The sequence below is a fragment of the Rhinopithecus roxellana genome, chromosome 16, assembly GCF_007565055.1.
Source record: "Rhinopithecus roxellana isolate Shanxi Qingling chromosome 16, ASM756505v1, whole genome shotgun sequence".
NCBI classification, from domain to species: domain Eukaryota; kingdom Metazoa; phylum Chordata; class Mammalia; order Primates; family Cercopithecidae; genus Rhinopithecus; species Rhinopithecus roxellana.
Window position 1 is genome coordinate 42,172,453 of NC_044564.1, and position 26,189 is coordinate 42,198,641.

Below are 26,189 nucleotides of genomic sequence, written 5' to 3' on the forward strand. Positions count from 1 at the left end.
TCACAAGCTACTCCACTTGGTCTGGATGCGTTAGACTAATTGATTTCACAACCGATTCTAGCCTCTCCCTGACACAGAACATGAGGCCCAGGAGGGAACAAATATCTGGGCTCTGGGGTGAGCTGCAACAGCAGCTAACCAACTACTCAGGTGAATTAGAGTAAGGGAAGCACCAACTTTATCCTAGAGGGTTGGCCTCAAAAGGCAGCTGGGCACTTGCAGATTGTCTGCAGCATCACCTGGACATTCTGTATGGATTCCACCTGGGAAGAGCACGGGAAAGCAGTGTCTTTGCTGCCTCACACAAATATGCCTAATAACTGGGCCCAGTGGGGCGGCAATTGCCCCAGCATGCTGGGTGGAACATACTATTTATGTTTTACAAATTTCTATCTGTTATCTCACCAATATAAATAGACTTCAAATACTTATCTTAAGAAGATAACTTCCATCTCCTACCCTATAAGTTAAAGCAGCCATTATTATCTTACACACTAAGATTTTCATAATGCCATCATGTTTTAGGCTCTGAATATACATTTGACTTAAAAGTCTGAAATCTCTAAAATGAGTTTTCTCTTAATAAATAAAATTTTTACAGAAAGAAATAGGGAAACTGGGGGGGGGGGGGGGAGAAGGACTTGTTAAGTAGGTTTCTTAAAGAAATCTCCCAGAGTATACGTTGCTATCACTTCGGCAAAGCATGTGACACACTTCTGACCTTCATCCAGTCAAGGGAAAAAACTATGAACCTGTCGACAGTTCCATGAGAGATCTCTGAAGCAATGTCAACCAATAAGAAGGTAAAACTAAGGTTGGTGACACATCTGCCATTTTCATTTTCAATTTATGAATTATTCTAATACTTTCTCTTCCTTTGTATAGATTATTTCATATATTTCCATGGCTTTAAATGCCATCTATATGCTGATGACTCCAAAATTAGTATTTCTAACCTAGATCTTTCCAATAAATTCTCTATTAATATATCTAATTGACTACAGCACCATGCCTACTATTTGTGTCCTTCATTAAATTTACCACAATTTATAACTATTTTAATTATGTATCTGATTACTTTTTTACTATCTAACTACTACTATACCTTCCAGATCACCATCACCACCAACTCCTGCATTAAACTGGCAAGTTCATGAAGTCAGAGATAATGTCATCGCTTCCTTGCCATTTTATCTCCAGTAATATTTGTTAAAAGAATAAATGGAGACTATTTTTAAATGAATTCTAGTTTAATATAATCACTACTTCAATTCTAATCAAGGTGATTATATATATATACAAATTCCACTTATATGATGATGCCTTACGTCCCCAAGCAATGTTTTTCAACAAGCAAAACAAAAATTGATTAAGTATCCCAAAAAAAGTTACCTCCATTGGTTTCAGCTGAGCATTTACGTTAAAACAAGGAACTTCCTGGTACCACTCCCAGCATAAATTTCGTTCAACCACCACCTCCAGATTTAATGGCAGTAGTAGATCCAGTACTTCCTGGTATGCATCATTAATAAACTGAGATCTGTAAGTAAAGATAACGTTCTTTTAAATTGATTCATATACATTTGGGTAGTTAAAAAAAAGATTAACTTAAATGTATCCGTTTATATGCAAATAGCAGAAATCAATAATTTGTTGGGTATAAAGGGAAAAAAATCTATTAGGCTTTTTTTTTTTAATCTGTCAAAATGAGTTGAGTGATGTTCTAGCCCACTAAAAACCTAGGTGACTTACACTAAGCTGAGTGTTCCATATTATACAGAAATAGAGCCAGGCACAGTAGCTCACACCTGTAATCCCAGAACTCTGGGAGGCTGAGGTGGGCAGATCACTTGAGGTCAGGAGTTTGAGACCAGCCTGGCCAACATGGTGAAAACCCCATCTCTACTAACAATACAAAAATTAGCCAGGCGTGGTGGCACGTGCCTGTAGTCACAGCTTCTCAGGAGGCTGAGGTGGGAGAATTCCTTGAACCTGGGAGGTGGAGGTTGCAGTGAGCCGAGATTACACCACTGCACTCCCGCCTGGTCAACAGAGTGAGACTCTGTCTCCAAAAAACAAAAGGCGGGGGGGGGGGGGGGGGGAGAAATATGTATTTTTAAAGATAATTTTGTAATATGGTAAAAACTGCAAAAGTATAAAAGTTGTATAGCAAACCATTAAAATAAGAATTATCTCTATATAGGCCAGGTGCGGTAGCTCATGCTTATAATCCCAGCACTTTGGGAGGCCGAAGCAGGTGGATCACCTAAGATCAGGAGTTCGAGACCAGCCTGGTCAACATGGTGAAATCCCATCTCTACTAAAAATACAAAAATTAGCCAGGTGTGGTGGCATGCATCTGTAATCCCAGCTACTTGGGAGGTTGAGGCAGGAGAATCGCTTGAACCCAGGAGGCGGAGGCTGCACTGAAACGAGATTACACCATTGCTCTCCAGCCCGGGCAACAAGAGTGAAACTCTGTCTCAAAAAAAAAAAAAAACAAAAAACAAAACAAAACAAAAAAACTCCATGTAATTTGTAAACAAACATTATATAAGACATCATTATAAAAACATTTTAATTCACTGATTTAGATAAGTAACAAAATATCACATATTTCCTTACTTTATAAAAAATAAGTAGTACCATATGAAATTTCTATTTCTATGAGTTAAAATAGCTGAATACATACAATTTCATACTAAGTTGAACTATATTTACCTTTCCAAGCACTTATAAAGGTAAGACCGATACTCAGGAATGAAGAAAAATGTAGTAGGTCAATTGAACCCCTTCAAATAACAATGTGACCATAGAAGCCTCCCATTGTACCTCAAAGTAACAATCTCAAAGTGTTACTCCTCAATAATGTACTTATATTTTAATTAGTAGCAAATCCTTAGACTAAGGTATTAACACCATGACTGTAGAATTTTGGCAACCATTTAATTAACAGGAGAGCAATATGAGAGTTCATCAGGGATCTCCCAAAAAGCCTGGTACCAAGCCATTTAATTAATGAATGACAGAGTGACAACAAACTTACATATGCCTGCACGCTTGCAGTCTCCACTTAACAGTAATAGGTTAAGAAATCTAAAAGACCCACAGGGAATGCTGCACACATAGGTTTTCTTTTCTTTTTTTCAGTTATCCTCTGATATGCATATGCAATTATATATGCATCCTATCATAGGCTAGGATGCATATATAATTTTAATGGCCTTATTAGAATAAATGGCTATACTAATAAGTATTTTAATTACCCTTCTATTATTAAAATTTCATAGTTTCCAATTCTTCACCATAATAAATACTTGGATTATTCTCTCTCTCTCTCTCTCTCTATATATATATATACATAAAATATATATATATATCTTTGAGTAATTTTCTGTCCTTTGGACAAACTGTGAGAAAGAAAACTGCTATGTGAAAAGATTACTTTCTTAGGAAAAACTTTTCTTATCAGTACTACCCAATATATGGATTAAATAAACCTTTCCTACGTGCTCCCACATGTAACCTTATACTTTTTCCATCACTGCATTTAACATACTGCATTTCAATAGTTTAAGATGTCCTCTGTATTTTCAGTTAGAATGAAAGCTTCATGAGGGCAGGAACTATGTTTATCTTATTCTCTGCTTTTTGTCAGTACTTAAATGATCGGCATGTGCCATATAGTGAATAAATATTTGCTAAATTGCAGTCAAATTGGACTAATGTATAAAGAACCTAGTCACAAACATGAATTCTCACTTTTTTTTAAATGTGCTTTCTAATACGTTGTAACTAAACTGCATTTTCTGGGTTTTGTTTGTTTTTTTGAGGCAGTCTCACCTCGTCATCCAGGCTGGAGTGCAGAGGCATTAACACACATCATTGCAGCCTCAACCTTCTAGGCTCAAGCAATCCTCCTGCCTCAGTCCCGTAAGTATCTGGGAGTGCAGGCACATGTCACCACACCCAGATAATTTTCATATTTTCTGTAGAAATGGGGTTTCACAGTGTTGCCCAGGCTGGTCTCAAACTCCTGAGCTCAAGCAATCTGCCATCCTCAGCCTCCCAAACTGCTGAGTTTATAGGCGTGAGCCAACATGCCCAGTAACTGCATTTCCAATTACCAATTGTTTTAAAATAATTTCAGGAAAAATTGGTTATACTTTATAACTGAGTAATTCTATTTCTAGGAACTCATCCTAAGGAAATGAATTATCCCAAAGAAATGAGTAGACAATTACATAAGTACTGATGTAATAAAGATATTAATCATCAATATAGTGTTACTTATAACAGCAAAAATGTATACATATTATAATCAAATTTATAAAAGGCAGATTCAGATTTTCTAAAAACTGAGGAATAAAATATTTGGAAAAATTTATGCACTCAAAATAATGACATGGAAAATTTATAGCATATTTTTAAGAAAAAAGCTATTTATAACACAAAACACAATTCTAATTTTTTTTTTTTTTAATACTTTAAGTTCTGGGATACATGTGCACAATGTGTAGGTTTGTTACATAGGTATATGTGTGCCATGGTGGTTTGCTGCACCCATCAACCCGTCATCTAGATTTTAAGCCCCACATGCATTAGTTATTTGTCCTAATGCTATCCTTCCCCTTGCCCCCCACCCCTGACATGCCCCAGTGTGTGATGCTCCCCTCCCTGTGCCCATGTTCTCACTTATGAGTGAGAACATGTGGTGTTTGGTTTCCTGTTCCTGTGTTAGTTTGCTGAGAATGATGGTTTCCAGCTTCATCCACGTCCCTGCAAAGGACACAAACTCATTCTTTTTCATGGCTGCATAGTATTCCATGGTGTATATGTGCAACATTTTCTTTATCCAGTCTATCACTGATGGGCATTTGGGTTGGTTCCAAGTCTTTGCTATTGTGAACAGTGTAGCAATAAACATATGTGTGCATGTGTCTTTATAGAAGAATGATTTATAATCCTGTGGGTATATATCCAGTAATGGTATTGCTGGGTCAAATGGTATTTCTGGTTCTAGATCCTTGAGGAATTGTCACACTGTTTTCCACAATGGTTGAACTAATTTACACTCCCATCAACAGTGTAAAAGCATTCCTGTTTCTCCACATTCTCTCCAGCATCTGTTGTTTCCTGACTTTTTAATGATCGCCGTTCTAACTGGTGTGAGATGGTATCTCACTGAGGTAAATGGCCACACTGCCCAAAGTAATTTATAGATTCAGTGCTATTCACATCAAGCTACCACTGACTTTCTTCACAGAATTAGAAAAAACTACTTCAAATTTTATATGGAACCAAAAAAGAACCCATATAGCCAAGATAATCCTAAGCAAAAAGAACAAAGCTGGAGGCATCACACTACCTGACTTCAAACTATACTACAAGGCTATAGTAACCAAAACAGCAAGGTGCGGGTACCAAAACAGATATATAGACCAATGGAAAAGAAGAGAAGCCTCAGAAATAACACCACACATCTACAACCATCTGATCTTTGACAAAACTGACAAAAATAAGCAATGGGGAAAGGATTTCCCATTTAATAAATGGTGTTGGGAAAACTGGCTAGCCATTTGCAGAAAACTGAAACTGGATCCCTTCCTCACAAGCATGGCAGAAAGTAAAGGAGACACGGAGGCACATCTTACATGGTGGCAGGCAAAAAGGGGATGAGAGCCAAGCAAAAACAGTTTCCCCTTATAAACCCATCAGATCTCGTGAGACTTATTAACTACCACAAGAACAGTATGGGGGAACCACCCCCATGATTCAATTATCTCCCACTGGGTCCCTCCCACAACATGAGGGAATTATGGGAGCTACAATTCAAGATGAGATTTGGGTGTGGACATGGCCAAATCATATCACCTCTCCACTATCCATCAACATGATTCTCAATCATTAAAATCCTGTTCCACTACCTTTGGTCACACCTGCTTGGTAAAAATTCAGTTTTGTCTCAATCCAACTGACTGTTGGATTCCAAATACAAAATACCAAGTACCACGTGGGGAAAAAAAAAAGATGTAGTATTAATTCATGGTTAACAATATCAGCAGGACCCTCAATGCTGCCTCAATACATTTTCCTGGTTTCTCATCTCTCTGTCCGCTCCTTCTTAGTCTCTTTTGAGGGTTCCTTTTTCTGCCAATTCTTTAAATACTGGTATTCCTCAGCATTCTTCCTTATATGTCCCACTCTACAAGCTTTCTTTGTGACCGTGTTCATTCCAATGGCTTCAGTGACTAGCACAAATTATTACTAAGGACTCCTAAACCTAGAAGTCTAAACAACATCACCTATATGCCTCACCTAGGCACAAATATTCCACTGCCTTCTGGATTTCTTTCAAGATCTCTCCATGTAGAAGTCATGCAATCACTTTCAGGCTGCTTTGCCCATTAGAGAAATAATTACTTTCTGTATTCTACTGGGGTTTTCTGCATTATTCTCTTATCTCAGTGAAGTACACCATCATCAAACACTGATTTCCAAGCCTGCAACCTAAAGTGAATTTTAATTTCTCCCCTCCTTTAACTCCCACACCCATTCAATCATCAGTTACTATAAATTCTGGTTAGCTCTCCACTACTTCACTCCCCTACCTTAGACTAAGTCACCTATAATTCTTATGTGAGTTACTGCAATAGTTACCAAACTATCCTTCCAACCTCTAGCTTTGTCTCCTTTGGACCTAATTTCTAGAACCTTTTCAAAATATGATCCCATTTTTATGCACCAGCCCCCTATATTTATTAAACAGTACCTACCACAACAACCCAATGAGGTAGGGATTATTTATTAATCCCTTATAAATATTGCTATTATATTTCTTATTCTTAGCACAATGCCTGGGATATATTTGGTGCTTAATAAATGCTCAAGTGACAGAAATTTCTCCTTCCATCTAAGATGATGTAACATGAATGGGTTTACACTCCTGCTTCAAATAATCCTGCTCTCCGAAAAAAAAAAAAAAAGACAAAATTTATTTAAAATAGTTTTCAAGATATAAGACATCAAAAATGGACAGTGATTCCAAAGAGTTTGGGAAAAAAATGAGGTGAGCCCTACAACTGTCTCAGTTTACTACCGTTTTGTAATAATTAACAGTCCATGGTACAGGAAGGGGGAACCCAGGAGAAGGCCAGGAAAGCCCCAGAGTAGAGAAGGTAAGAGATGAGAATCCAAGAGAAACCAAAGTAGCTAGAGTTATATAATAAAATACCAGACAGAAGAGAGCTACACAGGATTGTAGAGTAACTTAAAATTTATAGCACAATGTAAGTACTCCAATTTACAGCACTATATCATACATTAGAAATGTTTCAAATCAATAATCTTAGCTACCACCTAAAAAAACTTATAAAAAGAGCAAAACTGAACCTAAAGCAGAAAGAAATAATAAATATTGAATTAGAAATCAACGAACGAGAAAACACAAAAACAAAAGAAAAAACAATAAAACCAAAACCTGCTTCTTAAGATCAAAAAAATGTATAAATCTCCAATCAGATTGATCAGTACAAAGGCAGAAATTATAAATATCAGGAATGAGGGAGGAGACACCATTACAGGTATCAATAAATAAGGGAGCATTATGAAAAACTTTATGCCATTAAATTTTACGACCTAGATGAAATGCAAAAATTCTTTTAAAAAATTAGGAAGGATCGCTCGAGAAAAAATAACTTGAATAGCCAGCCCCAAATTTATTAAAGAAATAAAAACTATGATTTAAAAACCTCCCACAAGCAAACTCTAGCATCAGATAGCTTCACTGGTAAATTCTACCTAATACTTAAGGAAGAAATAACACAACTGTATAAAAACTGTCAGAAATGTACACATATCAAAACTTATCAAATGGTCTAACATTAAAGATATGCAACTTGTTCTGAGTCAATTATGTCTCAATAAAGCTGCTTTAAAACTATTCAATTGGTCAAAGAAAGTGCAGGAGGGAAAGACAGACTCATCGGAAGCTAAAGAGAAGTAGAGAATGGGAGTTAAGTAAAAAATGAAACAAAAGCAAGGTGAAGAGACAAGCAAGAGAATGATATCAAAGAAAAATGACAGAAAGAAGGAAGAGGGCAGTTGAGAAGCATAAACAGAGAAGGATCCAAGTTGGAAAATAGTACATAAACTCAGAATGGGCGATTAGAAACAGCACAGAAACACAGAGGACACAGTACAAAAGCTCTGGAACTATTTGAACATTTGTTTATCCCCCTACTTCCCAACCCCATGGTTAATGAATACATAAGGTTGCATGCTACTGTTTGTTTGTTTAAATTACAGCATCAGAGCCATAGCACACAACTGATAGAGAAGATAAGGTGATACTGTATTTGCAAAGTGAATAAACATATTACGTTAGAAATTCCTCATTTCTTCCATAGCCCTGTAATTTATAATGAACTACAAAGAAGAACAAATATACTTCCTCAGATAATAAATTCTGTAGTTTTCCTAATTACCTAAGGAGAAATTTTCAAATACTTTCTAGGTTTTTTAAAATGCAAAGACTATAACTGATTTTGCCAAAATATACTTAAGGAAGAGAGAATCACTAAATTACGTATAATTAATAAAATAAAACTCACTGTAAACAGACTACTCAAGACATTAAAGTCTTTAACGTAAAAAGTTAGAAAAATATTGCACTCCACACAAATATACTTGTGAAAAACTTACCTGTATAGTCGCATTTCACTCAGCTTTATTGTTATCAAATCAATAACAGGTGGGGGAGAGCTCTGGCTCTCTGTTATCATATGAAAGGTATTTGTCATTGTAATTAGCCCAAAATCAGCAACAAAAACATTTTCAGAAACTGGAGACTGCGGGATGACCACAACTGGGGCTTTGATGTTAATATCCAGTGCCATTCTGGAACTCCTTCGTGCCAGTTCTTTTACACCAGTAGCAGCCATTCCAGCTGCCTGAACAGTTGCCTCAGCCAAGGCTTGTTTAGCTGCCTGAAAATTATCTATAAAAGCCTGTAACACAACAGAATTATATTCTTAAGGTTATTAATAAGTAAGACATTAAATATATATTGATATTTCTGGTTTTACCTCCATTTAAAAAAAAACTCTTACTTGATATAACCAAACACTATTTATTCAAAGTCTTACTATCTATGTTAAATCTTAATTTTCTGCCACAAAAACTGAGAAACACAAAGACACAGATAAAATAAAAATCTAGTCCTCAGAACAAAGCTAAATGGGATCGCTGGAATGTCTTACAAATATCTATTTCCCTTATCTCACTTTCTCTAAAGGGAACAACCCTATTTCTCTATACAACCTCAGTGGACAGAGAGCTCATTTATGTTTGTAAGGTAAATAAATAAATAAAATATGTCTAAGAAGTTTCAAAATAATTTTCCAATTTCCAAATTCCAAAAAAATACTTCCATGACATAAAATATAATTACCTAGATGTATACTCTTATACTTAATTTTCACGTTCAAAGAAAAAACTAACATTTTAGTAATTTGCAAGTATAAGTACAAGAGGGCTCAAGAGACATGATTTTTTTGGTTATAAAAATAAATTAGCTACTCAAGAGGCTGAGGTAGGAGGATAACATGAGGCCAGCAGTTCTAGACCAGTTTGCGCAATATAGCGAGATCCTGTCTCTAAAAAAAATTAAAAATAAAAAATTAGCAGGGACCTCTTGTCCCTGCTAATTTAATCTATTTAGGAGGCTGAGGTGGGATTTGCATGAGATTGAGGCTGCAGTGAGCTAGGAGCACGCCCCTGTATTCCAGCCTGGGGTGCAGAGCAAGACCCCAACTCTTATTAATTTTTTTTTTTTTTTAAAGAGAAGAAATTCAACAAGGAATACTTGTTTATCTTTACATTTTTGTATGCAAAATGATTTTATGGCTATAGAAAAACTGCATGATAACCTAAATTTAAAAGATCACAAAACAGCAACATTATATGGAATTAACCTAGAATTCTGAAATAACAAAAGCGGGCTCCACATTCCCAAATACATTCAAATGAACACACAAATACTTTTCTTGCTTATAAGAATTGCCACACTTGGCCTATTTATTCCACTACAACCTTAGATTTGATTACCTAGTTCACACACTAAAACATAGAGACAGCATTTTAAAAGAATGAATAGTGATGTCATGGAGACAGGTATGACACTCACAGGAAAAAATATCAGCTGACAGCAAGGGAAAAACAAAAACCAAAACAAGCAGAAATAAGAACCGAAATGCCTTAGGGTGGAGTCATATAGGGGTTAAATCTAACTCCTTAAAGTCCCTATATTCACAGAATGACAACGCAATCGAAAATGTGATTTTCTTGGGCCGGACATGTTGCCTGTAATCTCAGTGCTTTGGGAGGTCAAAGCAGGAGGATCACTTGAGGCCAGGAGTTCAAGACCAGATGGGGCAACAGAGCAAGACTCCATCTCTATAAAAACTTGAAGAAAAAAAAAAAAAAACTTGGTGGTATGTGCATGGTGGTATGTGCCTGTAGTCTCAGCTAATCAGGAGGTTGGGGCGGGAGGATCACTTGAATCCAGGAGTTCAAGGTTACAATGAGCTACGATCATGCCACTGCACTCCAGCCTGGGTGACAGAGCAAGACCTTGACTCTAGAAAATTAAAATAACCTTTTCTTAATGATGACTTGAGACCAAAACAAACTTCAATTATATATTCAGTATTTTTAAATTATAGTTGCAAGTCAGGCAAAACGAAGACTTAGGCCAATGACATATAAAATGAAGGTTCTAATTAATATATAAAATATGTATGATATATAATGTACATATACTTAATGTTAATATATAAAATATGTATTTCAATTAATTGGAATATTCCCATGTCAAAATGATGTTATATAAAGAAGGAACTATACATTTCAATCATTATGTTTAATAAATGATACCCAGAAAATTATTTAAAAAATCAGAAAAAATTTCAAGCAGGGAATTCTTATTAGTCTTCATCCATATTTGACATACAGCAATTTCCAACTAGTGTAAAATAAAAAATAATTCAATACTTACCAATATAGAATATAGAAATTTTGTGACAAAAACTACTTCAATGCAACCAACTACTAAATTAACCTGAATGTCAACCACATTCATATCCGTGTATGCAGAACCAGCAGTTGCATCCATGTAAGAAACCATTTTGAAGCTGAAAACTTCTTTTCCAGTGATATAAACAGCCTTAATAAGAGAAAATTTAATTATCACAATCGATTTTTGAAATGAAGTGTTTTCAGTACAAAATAAAACAGTTAAAAATAACAAAACATAGTTAGAAAATCTCCCAAGTATTCACAAGCCAAGTACAAATGAGGCAACAATTCGCTTACAACTGCTTTACTGGAACCTACACTACAAAGTTTTACAAATTGGTGGTGGCTATTCCCTTTGTGGGTCATGAAATCAAGGGAGTAGGTCTGGCTCCAGTTATTTTCCTTCTTTCTTTTTTTTTTAAATGGAAAAGAGAAGAGGAAATATCTGAATATGCATTTTCATTCTGCAAGTATACTTTTGTAATGAGAGTAACCATGTATTTCTTGATTCACTGACAAAAATTTGAAAAACACTGTACATCTACACCTTACTGAAATCTACTCTTGATTTGAGGTATGTGAATAGATTTTTCTGGATTCTCCGAAGGAGTCTCCTCCTATCGCTATACTTCTGTTCCTTATCAGGTTGTAAAGGGCCATCTTAATCGCCAACCAGAAATTACCTACAGTGGTTAAAAATCTCAAGCTCTGCAATAACAGCTGAAAATGGTGGAGACAACAGGAGATGTAAAATGTTAAAAAAAATTTTGGAAGAGGGACAGAGCACTAAGCTCACAGCTTTCTCAATTCTCCTAAATGCTAGAAGCAAGCAAGAACAGGGAGCTGAAGAGCCATCAACAAGCACATCAGTTACAACTACAGAACAAAGAATCCTCCAGAACCAGATGTATAAGTGACCTCTGAAGGCTGAGGTAAGAGACAGGGCTGAAAAGAAGTCTACAGTCCTGCTTCTGCCTAGGGTGCACAAAGCTGGAATGAGGGCCCCTCCAAACCTTAAAAAAAGGAAAACAAAACAAAACAAAACAAAACAAAACAGATAACCTATGGTACCACAACTTTCTTAAAACTATTAGCAATCTGAGGTCACAGGACAACAAAGGTCCCTAAAAATCTAAGGACAAACCGGGAGAGACAGAAAATAAGCACCAGTTCACTTGTGGTAGAGAAGAGAGAGGTCAGATACTATACAATATAGGTAAGAATAATTCAGCTAAAATGATAAAGGATGAGTGTGGACTAATGTGAGATGCAGAATCCCTGGGAGCCACACACGTGAGGAGCTCTTGAGAAAGATGGGGGTGGGGTGCAAGTGGGAAACAAGAGAAAGCTTTCCTCGGTACAACCCTGGAAAAGGTGAGACGCCTCCACTGCAGAAAAGGCCCAAAGCACCACCAAAATTATCATCTTCTCAAAACAATAGCTATAAGAAACTAGTAAACCTTGTTGCCCTCAGGGCACAGGTGAAAATACAGTATCCTAGGGACAAGTAAAATAAAACTCTGTATCTAGAGGAAGAACAAGAACTCTCCTGGGGCCAGATGATTAGTGGTCTCCCTCTGCTAGGGAAGGGAAGGATAGTCAATCCCACATAGGAAATACGAGAGATACAATCAGATACCATGAGGCGGAGGGACAGGATGGCCAAGAATACTCCATTTCTGAGACTCATAGAAACAGCCCTGGCTAGGACTGAAAATGGACCAGGACACTAACAAGCCTATCCAAACCACTTTGCCTTCTCCCCAAATACGTACCACCAAGCTCACAAGCACTAAGAAACAAGCAGCAGGAGCCTCTAACATCTAGGACAGAGCTAAGAATGTGGAAAGCGAATTTTCTGAGGTACAAGAGTAGAAGAAAGGTCAAAGGCTCAGCACAGAGCAAAATCTGAGCAACACAGCCTCCACCCACCCTAAGCACAAGCTACAACTAAAGGAAACTGAAGCAGTAATGTAGTGAAGGAAATCATATTAATCTAAAATTCAAACCAAGCTAAGCTCAACCCCCAACCCCAAGCTAATAGCTTAGCAGAAAAGAGGCACTCCCATTTCCAGACATAAATACTATGATATTTACCTCAGTCTCTATTATCCTATACATCAGTGGTCCCCCCCAGCCTTTTTGGTAACAGGGAGCTGTTTTGTGGAAGACAATTTTTCCACAAGAGTGGGGCTCGGGGATTGGAGGGTGGGGAGATGGCTTGGGGATGAAACTGTTCCTTCCACCTCAGAGCATCAGGCGTTAGATTCTCATAAGGAGCATGCAACCCAGATCCTGCGTACGCATAGTTCACAATAGGGTTCACCCTTCTATGAGAATCTAATGCCCCCGCTGATCTGACAGGAGGCGGAGCTTAGGCAATAATGCTCCCTCACCCACCACTCAACTCTTGCTGTCCGGCCCAGTTCCCAACAGGCCACAGACGGGTACCATTCCACAGCCCAGGGGCTGGGGACCCCTGCTATACATGATATGATGTCTGACATTCAATCAGTAATTATGAGATGCCCAATAAAAGCAAGGGAAAAAATTCAAACAAATAACAAAGGAATCAACAGAATCAGACTCATCTATAACATCAATGTTAAAACTAAAATTTTTAATTTTAATTACTACGATTAATATGGTAAAGGCTTCTAGTGGAAAAGGAAAATATGCAAGAATAGATGGTGAGTATTACTATAGCAGAGACAATGGAAAAAAGAAGAGTCAAAAGGATATATTAAAGGTTAAAAAACATGGCAACATAAGTGAAAAATACCTTCAGTGGGTTTGTCAGTACTTTCATCAGAGCCAAGGACAAAATCAGTAGATTTGAAAATAGGTCAAGATAAATTATTTGAATTAAAATGCACTAAGAAAACAATGGGAAAAAAACTTGAACAGAACATCCAAAGGCTGTGAGACTAAAAACAGAAATCTAGTAAGAATTTTAGGAATTCAAGAAGAGGAACAGAGAACAAGTGGAGGAGGACAAAACAGGGGAGCTGCGGGGTGGGGGAGACTGGGGGAGACAGAGGGAGACAGAGGCAGAGAAACTATGTGAAGAAAACATGAAAAATAATGAAAGCCATCCAAGTAGCTCAGAAAAGCCCAAACAGAACAAATATCAAAACACAATTAAACTCATCTAGACACACTATATATAAATCCTGAAAGCAGTCAAAAAAGATGACAAGTTATGTACAAAGGAACAAAAATAAGAAATGTCATAGACTTCTCATCAAAACTATGTGTAACAAAGAACAACGAAATCACATCTTTTAACAGTTGGAAAGGGGGAAAATACTATCAACCCAGCAAAAATGTCACTCAGAAAAATTAGGGTAAAATAAAAGTTTTTCCTACCTCCCTTCTCATCTGTACCCCAAAAGCTGAGAGAATTCGTTACCAGCAGACCTGCATTATAAGAAATGGGAAAGTGCCAGACGCGGTGGCTCATGCCTGTAATCCCAGCATTTTGGGGGGCCGAGGTGGGTGGATCACCTGAGGTCAAAGAGTTCAAGACCAGCCTGGCCAACATGATGAAACCCCATCTCTACTAAAAATGCAAAAATTAGCCAGGTGCAGTGGAGCACATCTGTAATCCCAGCTACGTGGGAGGTTGAGGCAGGAGAATTGCTTGATCCCAGGAGGCAGAGGTTGCAGTGAGCTGAGATTGTACCACTGCACTCCAGCCTGAGCAACAAAGCAAGACTCTATCTCAAAAAAAAAAAAAGAAAAGAAAAGAAAAGAAAGTATTTCAGAGAGAAATACAAACAATAGAAACTACATGAAGTAGTTACAGAAAGAGTTGCAATGAAGAAAAATATAAAACATCTTTAGAAAACTAATTGCTCCAAAGAAAACTGACTAAACCAAATCCAGTAGGTACACGTTGTGAGTTTTCAATGTACCAAAATAAAGCAAATTATGATGATACCAAGAAAGACAGGAAACAGGAATTGGAAGTATGGTATTGTAAGATTCTTACACTATACGTACAACAATAAAATATTATTGGAAGATAGACTGTGATTAAAGATATATACATTATAAAACCCTAGAGAAACCATAAAATAAGTGATAATTAATCAAAACTCAGGCCAAAAGGAGGAATACAAAGAACAGGATAAGCAAAATTAGAACAATTAGAGATATCAGATTACAATCCAATCATATCAATAGTTTTATAAAATAGTCTAAACACAAATTAGAAGCCAAGAGGTTGTCAGATTACATAAAAAAGATCTAAATATACACTGCCTACAAAAAACCCATTTTAAGCCAGATGTGGTGGCATGCACATATAATCCCAGTTACAGGGCTGAGGTGAGCTTAAACACAGGAGTTCAAGACCACCCTGGGCAACACAGTGAGACTCCGCCTCAAAAAAACAGAAGCTCACTTTAAACAAGAAGACATCAATTAAAAGCTAAAGGATAGAAAAAGATAGAGCATGCAAATCTAACCAAAGAAAACTGGAATGGCTATATTACTACCAAAGTAGACTTCAGAACAAGCACAATTACCACAAATAAAGAGACACATTACATATTCACAAAGGGGGCATAAAACTCATATATACTTGTATGTACCTAACAAGACATCGCCAAAACATATAAAGCAAAAACTGAAAGAATGGAAAGGAGAAATAGTCAAATCAATGGTTGTAATCAGAGGCTTCAACACAACCAGTAAACAGAAAAACAGTAGCCTGAATAATTCTATCCACCAACCTACTTGCCCAAATGGAACATTCAACCCAGCAATTGCTAAAAACACATATTAATTGCAAATACACTTGAAATGTTCACCAAGATTAATCATGTATGTTGTGGGCCATAAAACAAATATCAACAAATTTAAAGGAACTGAAACGGTTTCTCCTCTGACCATAATGAATTTAAACTGGAAATCAGTAACAGAAAGATCTGAAAATCTCAAAATATTTAGAAGTTAAATAACATAGTTCTAAATAAACAATGAGTAAAAGAAAGAAATTAGAAAATACTTTGAATTGAATGAAAATTAAAAAACAATATATCAAGACTTACAGGATGCAGCTAAAGCAGAGCTTAAAGGAATATTTATAGCAGCAAATGCTTATAATGGAAAATAAAGACGTTCTCAAATCACTAATTTAAACTTTCACCTTAAGAAGAGCATATTAAATCCAAAGCAGGCAGAAGGAAGGAATTTTAAAAGAGCAGAAATAAAATTAAAAACAGAGAACATTCAATTGAAACAAATGCTAGTTACAAATGCTAGTTTTTTCAAAGTATCAATAAAATTGATAAATCTCTAACCAGACTGATCAAGACATAAAGAGAAAAGACAAAAATTACAATCTCACACGCTAAGAAAAAAAAAAACACATGTGAAAGACTACATAACTGCATGTTTCCATTTATATGATACTTTGGAAACTACAAAACTACAGGAACAAAAAGTAGTGCAGTGATTAAAAGGTGCTGGGATGGGGAGAAGGGCTAACCTCAAAGGGCAGTAGTGAATTTCAGGGGTGACAGACCCATTGTATATGCTGAAAGTAAGTTACGCAACAGTATTTGTTTGTCAAAACTCAAAGAATTACAACTAAAAAAGGTAAGTTTTACTGTAAATTGTCTCAATAAATCTGACTTTAAAAATAAAAACTAAACCAAAACAGAAACTAATAAATAATTCTACCCAAAGGTTACTGAGAACCCTACAACCTCCCAAAATATATCAAGCATCTTCCCGCTACAAGGCTTTTATAGTTGCTCTTTCCTCCACCTGGAATGCTTTTTTGACAGAGCTCAAATTCACAGCTCAGATTTTTTATCGAATGTTTCTACTGTAAAAAAGCATTTCTTGATAGTCCTAACATACCACGTGAATTACCCTGTCACATTACCCTGCTTTGTTGGTTTTCAAAGCACATACACTCTCTAATATTGTTTTATATTACCGATTAACTACTATTTATTCCACGTGGAGAAGGGCTTTTTATCTTTTGCTGACTATAATATCTCAAATAGGCCAGGCACAGTGGCTCATGTCTATAATCACAGCACTTTGGGAGATTGAGGCAGGTGGACAGCCTGAGCTCAGGAGGTTTCAGGGCAGCCTGAGCAAAATGATGAAACCGCATCTCTACAAAAATCAGCTGGGCGTGGTGGCGTGCACTTGTAGTCCTAGCTACTTGGGGAACTGAGATGGAAGGATCACCTGGGCCAGGGAAGGTTGAGACTGCAGTGAGCCGTGATTGTGTAATTGGAGAGAGAAAGAGAGAAAATTATATATATATATATTATGATTATATAATATATATAAATTAGTTTCTCTTAATTTACTTACCAGTATTTATACATATATAATTTACATATATAAATGCATGAATTCTATATATATATATAAATACTGATAAATAACAAAAAATGGAATATCCTCTGCAAGTTACATGAGTAGGGCTATATGACTGTTCCTCTCTGAGTTCAACAGAACAGATTTGCTCAAGACAGAGTTTAGAGCAGAAAGGCTGTGGTCTAGGAGACTTCAGGTACAGAAAAATGGTTAATAAAACACCATATCAAAAACTCGGTATTTTAAGCAAAAATCTATAAATGGCGCGGCCTCCACTTCTTTCAACCAATTGGCTCCTGGAATCTAGGCTGTCAGGCTTATACTTACACTATTTTTCTCAAAGGAAACTGACTAGCCTAAGAGCAAGAGATGCTCTCAATTTGAGAAGCCATAAAATTGCTAGACCAGTTTCTGATCATCTACTGTGATGTCTACCTGTCCAAAGTCCCTACATAAAGCTTCAAATTAGCTTTGAATATCTGGGGAAAAATGGCAAAGTTCTTAGAAGTGAAAGAAAGTCAAACTGTCATCAGAACTGTCAACATCAACAGGAGGCCACAAGACATGGAGTAACATGTTTTAAGATCATCTAGAAAAGAAAATTCAAGTCAAGGATTTAAAATCCACTCAAACTACCCTGCAAATATAAATGTCAAGGATTATTGTTCCTAAGAGCTCTGCCTAAGAAATCTACTGGAGAACAAACTTTCGAAAAGTCAAAATGATTGGTGATGCTAGCATAAAGACTAGTGAACTCTCCCATTTAATAAATGAAGAAATGTCCCCACTGCCTCCAGACTTCCCGTCAGCCTCTCTGGTGGGCACCCCTCAAAGGTGTTTTGTTGTGTTGTCTCCCCAGTGCTCCATCTGACCAACATGCCTGCAGCTAGAAAGTGGCTATTTTGGCTTAAGGCCACTCTCCAGACACACACCTCAAGACCAAATTACAGGAAGTAACAACAAATAGCTTCTAACATCAAAAAAAGATATCCCAAGACAGTGCAAAACAGAAAAGAAAGACAGCTACACACTATATGCCTCCTTTGCAAATACACACCACTAACTATGAAGTATCTTGCCAACCCCTATGCCCAAACCCTGAATCTCACTGTGCCCTGAGATTTAACTATTGATTTAAGGAAACACAGGAGACAGTAACATGTTAAATAGCATGAAAACACAATCAGCAAGATACAGGCTATGGAAAATTGTTCAGAATAAGTAAGATAGTAAAAAATGGCACACACAAGGGCAGAGAAGAAACTAAAGGAAATTCATCAACTATAATAGACTTAAGTGGTACATCAATTAAACAAGTGAATGGATCTCCTTTGGATACTGAGCACCATATGGAAAACAAAGTGAATATTAGACTCAACTATACACGAAAAATATTCTCACTGGTAATTCCATCAAATATTTAAGGAAGTAATAATGCAAATTCTATACAAATTTTTCAGAAAACAGAGGAGGAAAGCATTTCCCAACTCATCTTACGAAGCAAGTATTGGCCTAATAACAAGGCCAGAAAAGTTGAGAATAATTAGAAAGACTTGTATACCCATCACCAAGAATTAAGCATTAAAACTGGATTTTTTTAAACCTTTACTTTCAAAATATTTTTTATGAAGAAGATATCAGAAACTAATGTACTATGATACGTTTTCATGAGACTATCAGGTCAGCTAGAATCCTTTTTACCTTATGGCATATATAAATAAAAAGAGTATTTGTCCAATGGTGCTACTGGTTTCGTAAGGTCTGATTTCGTAAGGGCAAAAACCTTATGTCTCTCTGGTTCTTTGACACGTGGAAAGTTACTAAACAAGGCAGTTTGTTTAAATACCACGTACAATGGAATCAAAGTCAAGAAACAGGGAAACGGAAATGAAAATTGGGCAAGATGACAAGAGAGAAAGATTTTTTTATTTCATAACATTTTGTAAACTGAATTTTTAATCATGTAGATACATTAAAGATAAAATTACAGGCCAGGCACAGTGGCTCACGCCTGTAATACCAGCATTTTGGGAGGCCGGGACAGGCAGATCACTTGAGGCCAGGAGTTTGAGACAAGCCTGGCCAAACACAGTTAAACTCTGTCTCTACTAAAACTATAAAAATTAGCTGGGTGTGGTAGTGTGCACCTGTAATCTCAGCTACTTAGGGGGCTGAGGCACGAGAATCACTTGAACCCGGGAGGTGGAGGTTTCAGTGAGCCAAGATTGCACCACTGCACTCCAGCCTGGGTGACAGAGCAAGACTGTCTCAAAAAAGTAAAATAATATAAAATAAAAAATAAATATGAAATTACAGAGACAAAAACCAATGGGTTGGATCATGCTCTCAGTTCTGCATAACTTTTCATAGATACTTTATTTCTGTGAGCTTTACTTTCTAGATAGGGAAAATAAAATGGATAATCTATTTCTTAAATACTCTGATACTATGATTTTTAAAATAAAATAGAAACAAATAAAATCATGGCTTCTGGAAAATTTCTTGCTCCTTATGGCTATGAATCATTTCTCTTTGATGTTGGAACTGTTTTTCTATCCCACGAAACAAGCCATAACAAGAAGATATTAGAAATAAGAATTTTTTAAACATAAAAATCAGGTCATCACTATATCATTAGTATTACTGGCAAAATCTACTTATCTATTTCCTTTCTTCTTGACATAGTCCAAATGCTGACTTCCTGACTCAACAAGTACTTCAGCTTTTCCTGATGCTACTATTTGATATTCCTTTAACCTCCTTAAATACATAATCCTACCTGCTTCAGGTAGGATGTTGCCTGTTCAACTCTGTAACAGGAACCTTACTGTTTTATAACCAGTAACAAATTACCTAACCTTCAACAACTCATCATCCAGTTCAAAGGACTCTCTTAACATTATTAAAACAACTATACTAGTGATCATTGATGAGAATAAGCTTTATTAAAAAAATCTCACTTCCTCCGACTTCAGACCCTCAAATGTATCTAAAATGCATTATGAGATTCAGAGTACATGAAGAGAACAACAACAACAAAAAAAGTGAAAAAGGTATTTACTAGGTTCTCTCCCAAAACTCTGTTTCTGGAGCATTATTTATACTCATCTCATTTATGAGATACTGCAATCCTCATTTGACAAATAAAGAAACAGAATCTATGATTAGGTAACCTGCTAATGGTCACACAGCTACTAAGGAGTAGAGCTAAGAACCCAATCATACCTGACTCCAAAACCCACACACATAATAAGCCACATTACTCAATTCTGACAACTCTCTAAATGATACCTATGACCACTCCTAAAGGACAATCCCATTTAATGATGTACTATTACTTAATTGAAAAAATTCTTACCTTTTTGTATACAGCTGTTATATCAGAATCTAAAACAATTATATTCCTTAGCTTTGCATTTATTTCAGTTTCTGAAGGCCTCATAATCATCTCAGAATCAAGCCCTAAGGGAACAAAAGAATTACTAACCGCCTTTTCTTTCATTTAATGTCTTTTAATTTGCTTTTTGTGAAATTTTATTACCTTCAATCTTAATTTCAGAAATGTTACGTTTCTGATCTTGAATAAAGATCTGTAAACACGATAATTCTGCTAAAATCTGCAAAGTAATGATATCTTCATTCGTGGATAGTTTTAAAGCTGCAAAAAAAAAAATTCATATGGTAAAACATGAGGAAAAAAGTTTAGTAGTTACCTTACTATACTTATAAAGTAACTGAAATATCACCACAAATAGTGATATTAGAGAAAACCTGATCTGCAATTCAGTTGAAAGCAAGGTATGATATTCCCTATTGAATTGAAAATTCTAAAAAACAATCAAATCTAATGAAAACAAAAGCAAATAGACAAAACATTGTTTCTAGAAGAAACTAAACATCTGAAACTAAAACACTGTAGCTATAAATTTCAAAATTTTTTGAGAGCCAGTAATTACTAGGTGGTACTTGTCATTATCAAAATTGCAACTTTTCACTGCTTTGAAAGTATTATACTCTGGTTTTAAAATATGCTCTGATACTCTTTTTTGTCTTTTGGGTTTTTTTCCGAAACAGTCTCACTCTGTTACCCAGGATGGAATGCAGTGGTGCAATCGTAGCTCGTAGCTCGCTGCAACCTTGAATTCCTGGGCTCCAGTGATTCTCCCGTGTCAGTCTCCCAAGTAAACTGGGTCTATAGACATACACCACCATGCCCAACTAATTTTTAAAATTTTGTTGGAGACAGGGTCTTGCTATGCTGCTGAGGCTAGTTTCGAACTCCTGGCTTCAAGCGATCCTCCAGCCTCAACCCTCACAGCGCTCGCCTCCCTGCACTGGGATCACAAGCTTAAGCCACCGCACCCAGCTGACATTACTCAAATTTTGTTAGTCGTATTTGTCTAATCTAAAATAATGTTATGAAATGCATTAAATTTTAATTTAAATCTAATCCTCCTACTGGGATCGAGGTGGAAGAAAAAAATTTTTTTAATCTAATACTCCTACAGTATAATCTTAAACTAAAACCAATTATTATATATGATAAACGAAAGCAACATTTTCTTCAGCAGTAGTTTCCTTTATTTTCTAAAATTATCCTAGCATATAATGAATTCTTCTAGATATTAACCTAGGCAACAGAATTCTGAAGCCAATATTTGAAGTTAATGATAAAGTCAGAGTCTAGATTTATTGACCTACATGGTTAAAAAAGAAAAAAAAGTTGATGCTAAATTTTTAAAAAACATACCTAATTTTTTAATGACATCTCCTTTGTCTTCAGTCTCTGTAGAGGACACTGGGGCTGATTTTTCCTCTGATTGCGGAAGGATATTATGAAGATAATTTATTGTATTCAGAAGTGCTTCAGTGTGTAAATGAATATCCAAAGAGGAAAAATTTACCTAAAGAACAAAGCTGACTTTAGTGATAGGTCAATAAATATTTGCTTGCCAGCTGTCTACAAGGCACTATGCTTTGTGGCATAAAGGATACAATTTATAATATTTTCTTATCTTTAAAGATCTTACAATTCCAGTTAGAAAATAATTTCCATAAGAAATAGAAATACAGTATATAATTAAAAAATAAATTATCTACTCATACCTTAATCAATTGTAAAACATTGTTATAGGTACTTTTCAAGTTGGGTACATTCTTTTCAGCCTATCCAAAGAGAAAACAAATCTGTTAGAACAAAGTAGGAAGACATACAAATACAATTACATTATAGTCCTAATATACATTTATATAATTTTCCAGCTGTTCATATACATATATATATATACATATACACACACATATAATTACCTAAATAAGCAACTGCTTCACCAGAACAAAAGAAAATGTAAGTATGGGACTCTTTGGCACATAGCAAGTATTCAGTAAATGTTACGTACTATCATTCTTATTATCAAGAGAGGAAATGTTGGATATTATCAAGTGTGGAGAATAATCATTCGGTCATCAACAACTCTGTACGGTTCTTCCTAATTCTTCCTGTATTTAAAAACAAAATTTGTGACAGAATTGTCCACCAAGTATCCAAGTACTCTGTGTTTTCTTTTTCTTTTTAAAAAAATTAATATTTTTGATTGATAAATCATAATTATATACACTTACGGAGTACAATGTGATGTTCTGACATATGTACACAATGTTAAATGATTAAATTAAGCTAACTAACATATCTATCACCTCACTTTCCTATCTTTTTTTGTGGTGAGACATTTGAAATTCACTTTCTTGGTCATTTTGAAATAAACAACACATTATTATTGACTACAGTCCCCCTGCTGTATAACAGATTTCAAAAATTATTCCTCCTGTCTATCTGGAACTTTGTACCATTTGATTGACAACTCTCTATTCCCTCTCCTTCCCTCCCTCCCATCCCTGCTACCCTCTGGTAACCATCACTCTGCTCTCTACTTCTGAGTTCAGTTTTATTAGACTCCACACATAAAGAAGATCATCAGTGAGTTGTCTTTCTGTGCTTGGCTTATTTTGCTTAGCATAATGTCCTACACATTCATCTATGTTGACACAAATGACAGGATTCCCCCCCTTTTAAAGGCTGAATAGTGTTCTGTTTTGTGTATATACCATATTTTCTTTATCCATTTTCTTTAGGTCTAGAACATTTTTGTTATATAAAAGCTATATAATGCATATACTACAACAAAAATCCTAAAATATCTAGTCAATAATGGATAGCAAAAGTGGTTTTTTTTGTTTTGTTTTGTTTTTGTTTGTTTGTTTTTGAGGCGGAGTCTCGCTCTGTCGCCCAGGCTGGAGTGCAGTGGTGCAATCTCGGCTCACTGCAAGCTCCGCCTGCCGGGTTCACGCCATTCTCCTGCCTCAGCCTCCCAAGTAGCTGGGACTACAGGGGCCTGCCACCTCGCCCGGCTAGTTTTTTTTTTTTTTTTGTATTTTTAGTAGAGACGGGGTTTCACCGTGTTAGCCAGGATGGTCTCGATCTCCTGACCTCGTGATCCGCCCATCTCGGCCTCCCAAAGTGCTGGGATTACAGGCTTGAGCCACGGCGCCCAGCCAAAAGTGGTTTTAAAAGTGATTAAATGCTTTCTGCATTATTATTATAAAGTAATTATTAAAATAGTCTGACACATATAAAAATAAGTCAGCAAAAACATGGAAAAATTAGAAATATGCCATAGTACACAGAAAAACTTAACAGATGATAAAATGAATATCATAAATCAATAAGAAAGGAATGGAGTTATTGACCCTAGGAATATCAGGTAACTTCACCAAACAGTGGAAAATAATGGGAAAGCATCATCTTGTATCACATATAACAATATACTCTATCAAGACTAAAAAGTGTGTTTCTTTCTCAGTACTCCTGTTGGGAGAAAAAATAATCAAACTCCAGGTCATTTCTACTTAGAATATAATCTTCTTATTTGGCTATATGAAGTATTTATAAATCACAGCTATTTAATACAAGATGACAAAATCAAAAAAACCTTAGTATTAGGAGTTACAGAGATTATGTTAGAGTGAATGTTAAACAAACTGAATAATACCAAACTTATAAAACTTGATTAATTTCAGCTGCATACTTACCATATTAAGCAAATATAAATGAAACTGCTTACCTTTACATATTCCAGCGTTAACAGGTCTTCCATTGTGTTATCCAGGGTTGTAACCAAATAAACTGGTTTCCTGTTTTCATCTAAAAATAATTTTTTAAAAATTATCTTTTCATAGGAAAGGTAACTGAAAATAAATGCAAGCAATCTCATTAATTATGTAATTGCAAAAGAAGGCTTTCCTGTATGAGTTCTGGACCTTGGATTCTACCTTATTCAAGTCAAGTAAATTCTTTGTTCTTTAAACTCTAAAAATGTAATTTCTCCTCACAATTCCCTTACCTCCTCATGTGCCACAACACTGAAGTCTCATACCCTTCTAAACCTAGATAGGAGGTAAGGTAAGAAAAATAGGAATCAATTAAAGAGAAACCAGAATGGTTTTTAGGAAGAATGAAAGGGCAGGAAGAGAATTCTGGCCCTGGATCACTGAAATAACTAAAAAGGAAATCATCAGAGTCCTTGAAAACCCAGCTGTTCAGAAGACAGAACAGGAATGAGATGAAACAAAGTTTTCTGCATATTAGTTTAGATTAAAATAAACCCTATTACCATGTAGTCAATCTTTATTAGTTATATTGATATGGACAGGAGACAGGGAAATACTGGGTAGAAAAGGGCAGTTCCCCAGCAAAGGCCCCACCCTCAAGCCTAAAGACTGGAGGCCCTAAGTGAGAACAAGCATTTCTGTTTTTGCACCTGAAAAGTTGCCTTTTGGCCCACCATACCCACCATCCTGTGCCCATATAAGCCCAAGGCCTTAGTAGGCACAGACACAAGCATCTGAGCATTGAGAAGAGCAGAGGAACAGAGTGGTGGATAGTGGCAGAGAGTGGCGGGGTAGCATGGCAGAGAAAGAGAGAAGAGGAAGGACATCTGGATGCCGAGGGGAGTTCAGCCAGGGACAGTCAGAGAAGAGTCCATCTGCTGGACGGCCCAACCTTAGCGGGAAGACCACCTTCCCACTCCATCCCCCACTTCCGGCTCCTCATCCATCTTGCTGAGAGCCGCCTCCACCACTCAATAAAACCTTGCACTCATCCTTCCAGTGCACATGTCATCCGATTCTTCTGGTACACTGGGCGAGAACTCAGGCCATCACACTGGCCCCCTGCCCTTGTGATAAGGAAGACAGTCTATTGAACTGATTAACAAAAGCCGTCTGCAGATGGCAAAGTTGAAAGAGCATACTGTTAACACAGCCCCTTGGGCTTTAGGAGTTGCAGACACCTACCCCTAGATGCTGCCCTGGGGCCGGAGCCCAAAAGCACTCCCCACAGCCTCTGCACCTGCCCATGTGCATGCTCCCCCTAGAGATGTGCACACCCCTGTGGCACGTCCTGCGAGGGGGATTAAAGGAACTCTCCCATTTTAATATTACTGTTTCTACTCAAAATGTGCTATACTAAGAAAACCACTGTAGAAGAGAATTTATAAAAAGCCTTTAAAACTCTCATCACCAAATGACTTACAGTTGCTAGAAAATTAGTATCTAAAGACTGGAAGAAAGGACTACAAACTAATCATACAATTCTTGAGGAAAAAAATGCCACAGATTGCACAGAGTCCTCCAAACCCAATGCTTAGCACATAAATCTGTTTTCTACTGCAAGTGCCAGCCACACTTGAAGCCTTAGAAAAGTTCTC

At 36.4% G+C, this 26,189-nt stretch overlaps 1 protein-coding gene across 1 annotated transcript in view; it reads right to left on the minus strand.

Moving 5' to 3' along the window:
* The window catches only part of VPS13A (vacuolar protein sorting 13 homolog A), a 257,283-nt gene that overhangs the window by 111,294 nt on the left and 119,800 nt on the right, over positions 1-26,189 (minus strand). Inside the window, 8 exon segments of the mRNA XM_030919695.1 lie at positions 1,393-1,540; positions 8,704-9,008; positions 11,057-11,224; positions 20,783-20,886; positions 20,966-21,082; positions 22,175-22,328; positions 22,531-22,590; positions 24,546-24,625. Coding sequence (XP_030775555.1) covers positions 1,393-1,540; positions 8,704-9,008; positions 11,057-11,224; positions 20,783-20,886; positions 20,966-21,082; positions 22,175-22,328; positions 22,531-22,590; positions 24,546-24,625 — 1,136 coding nt within the window.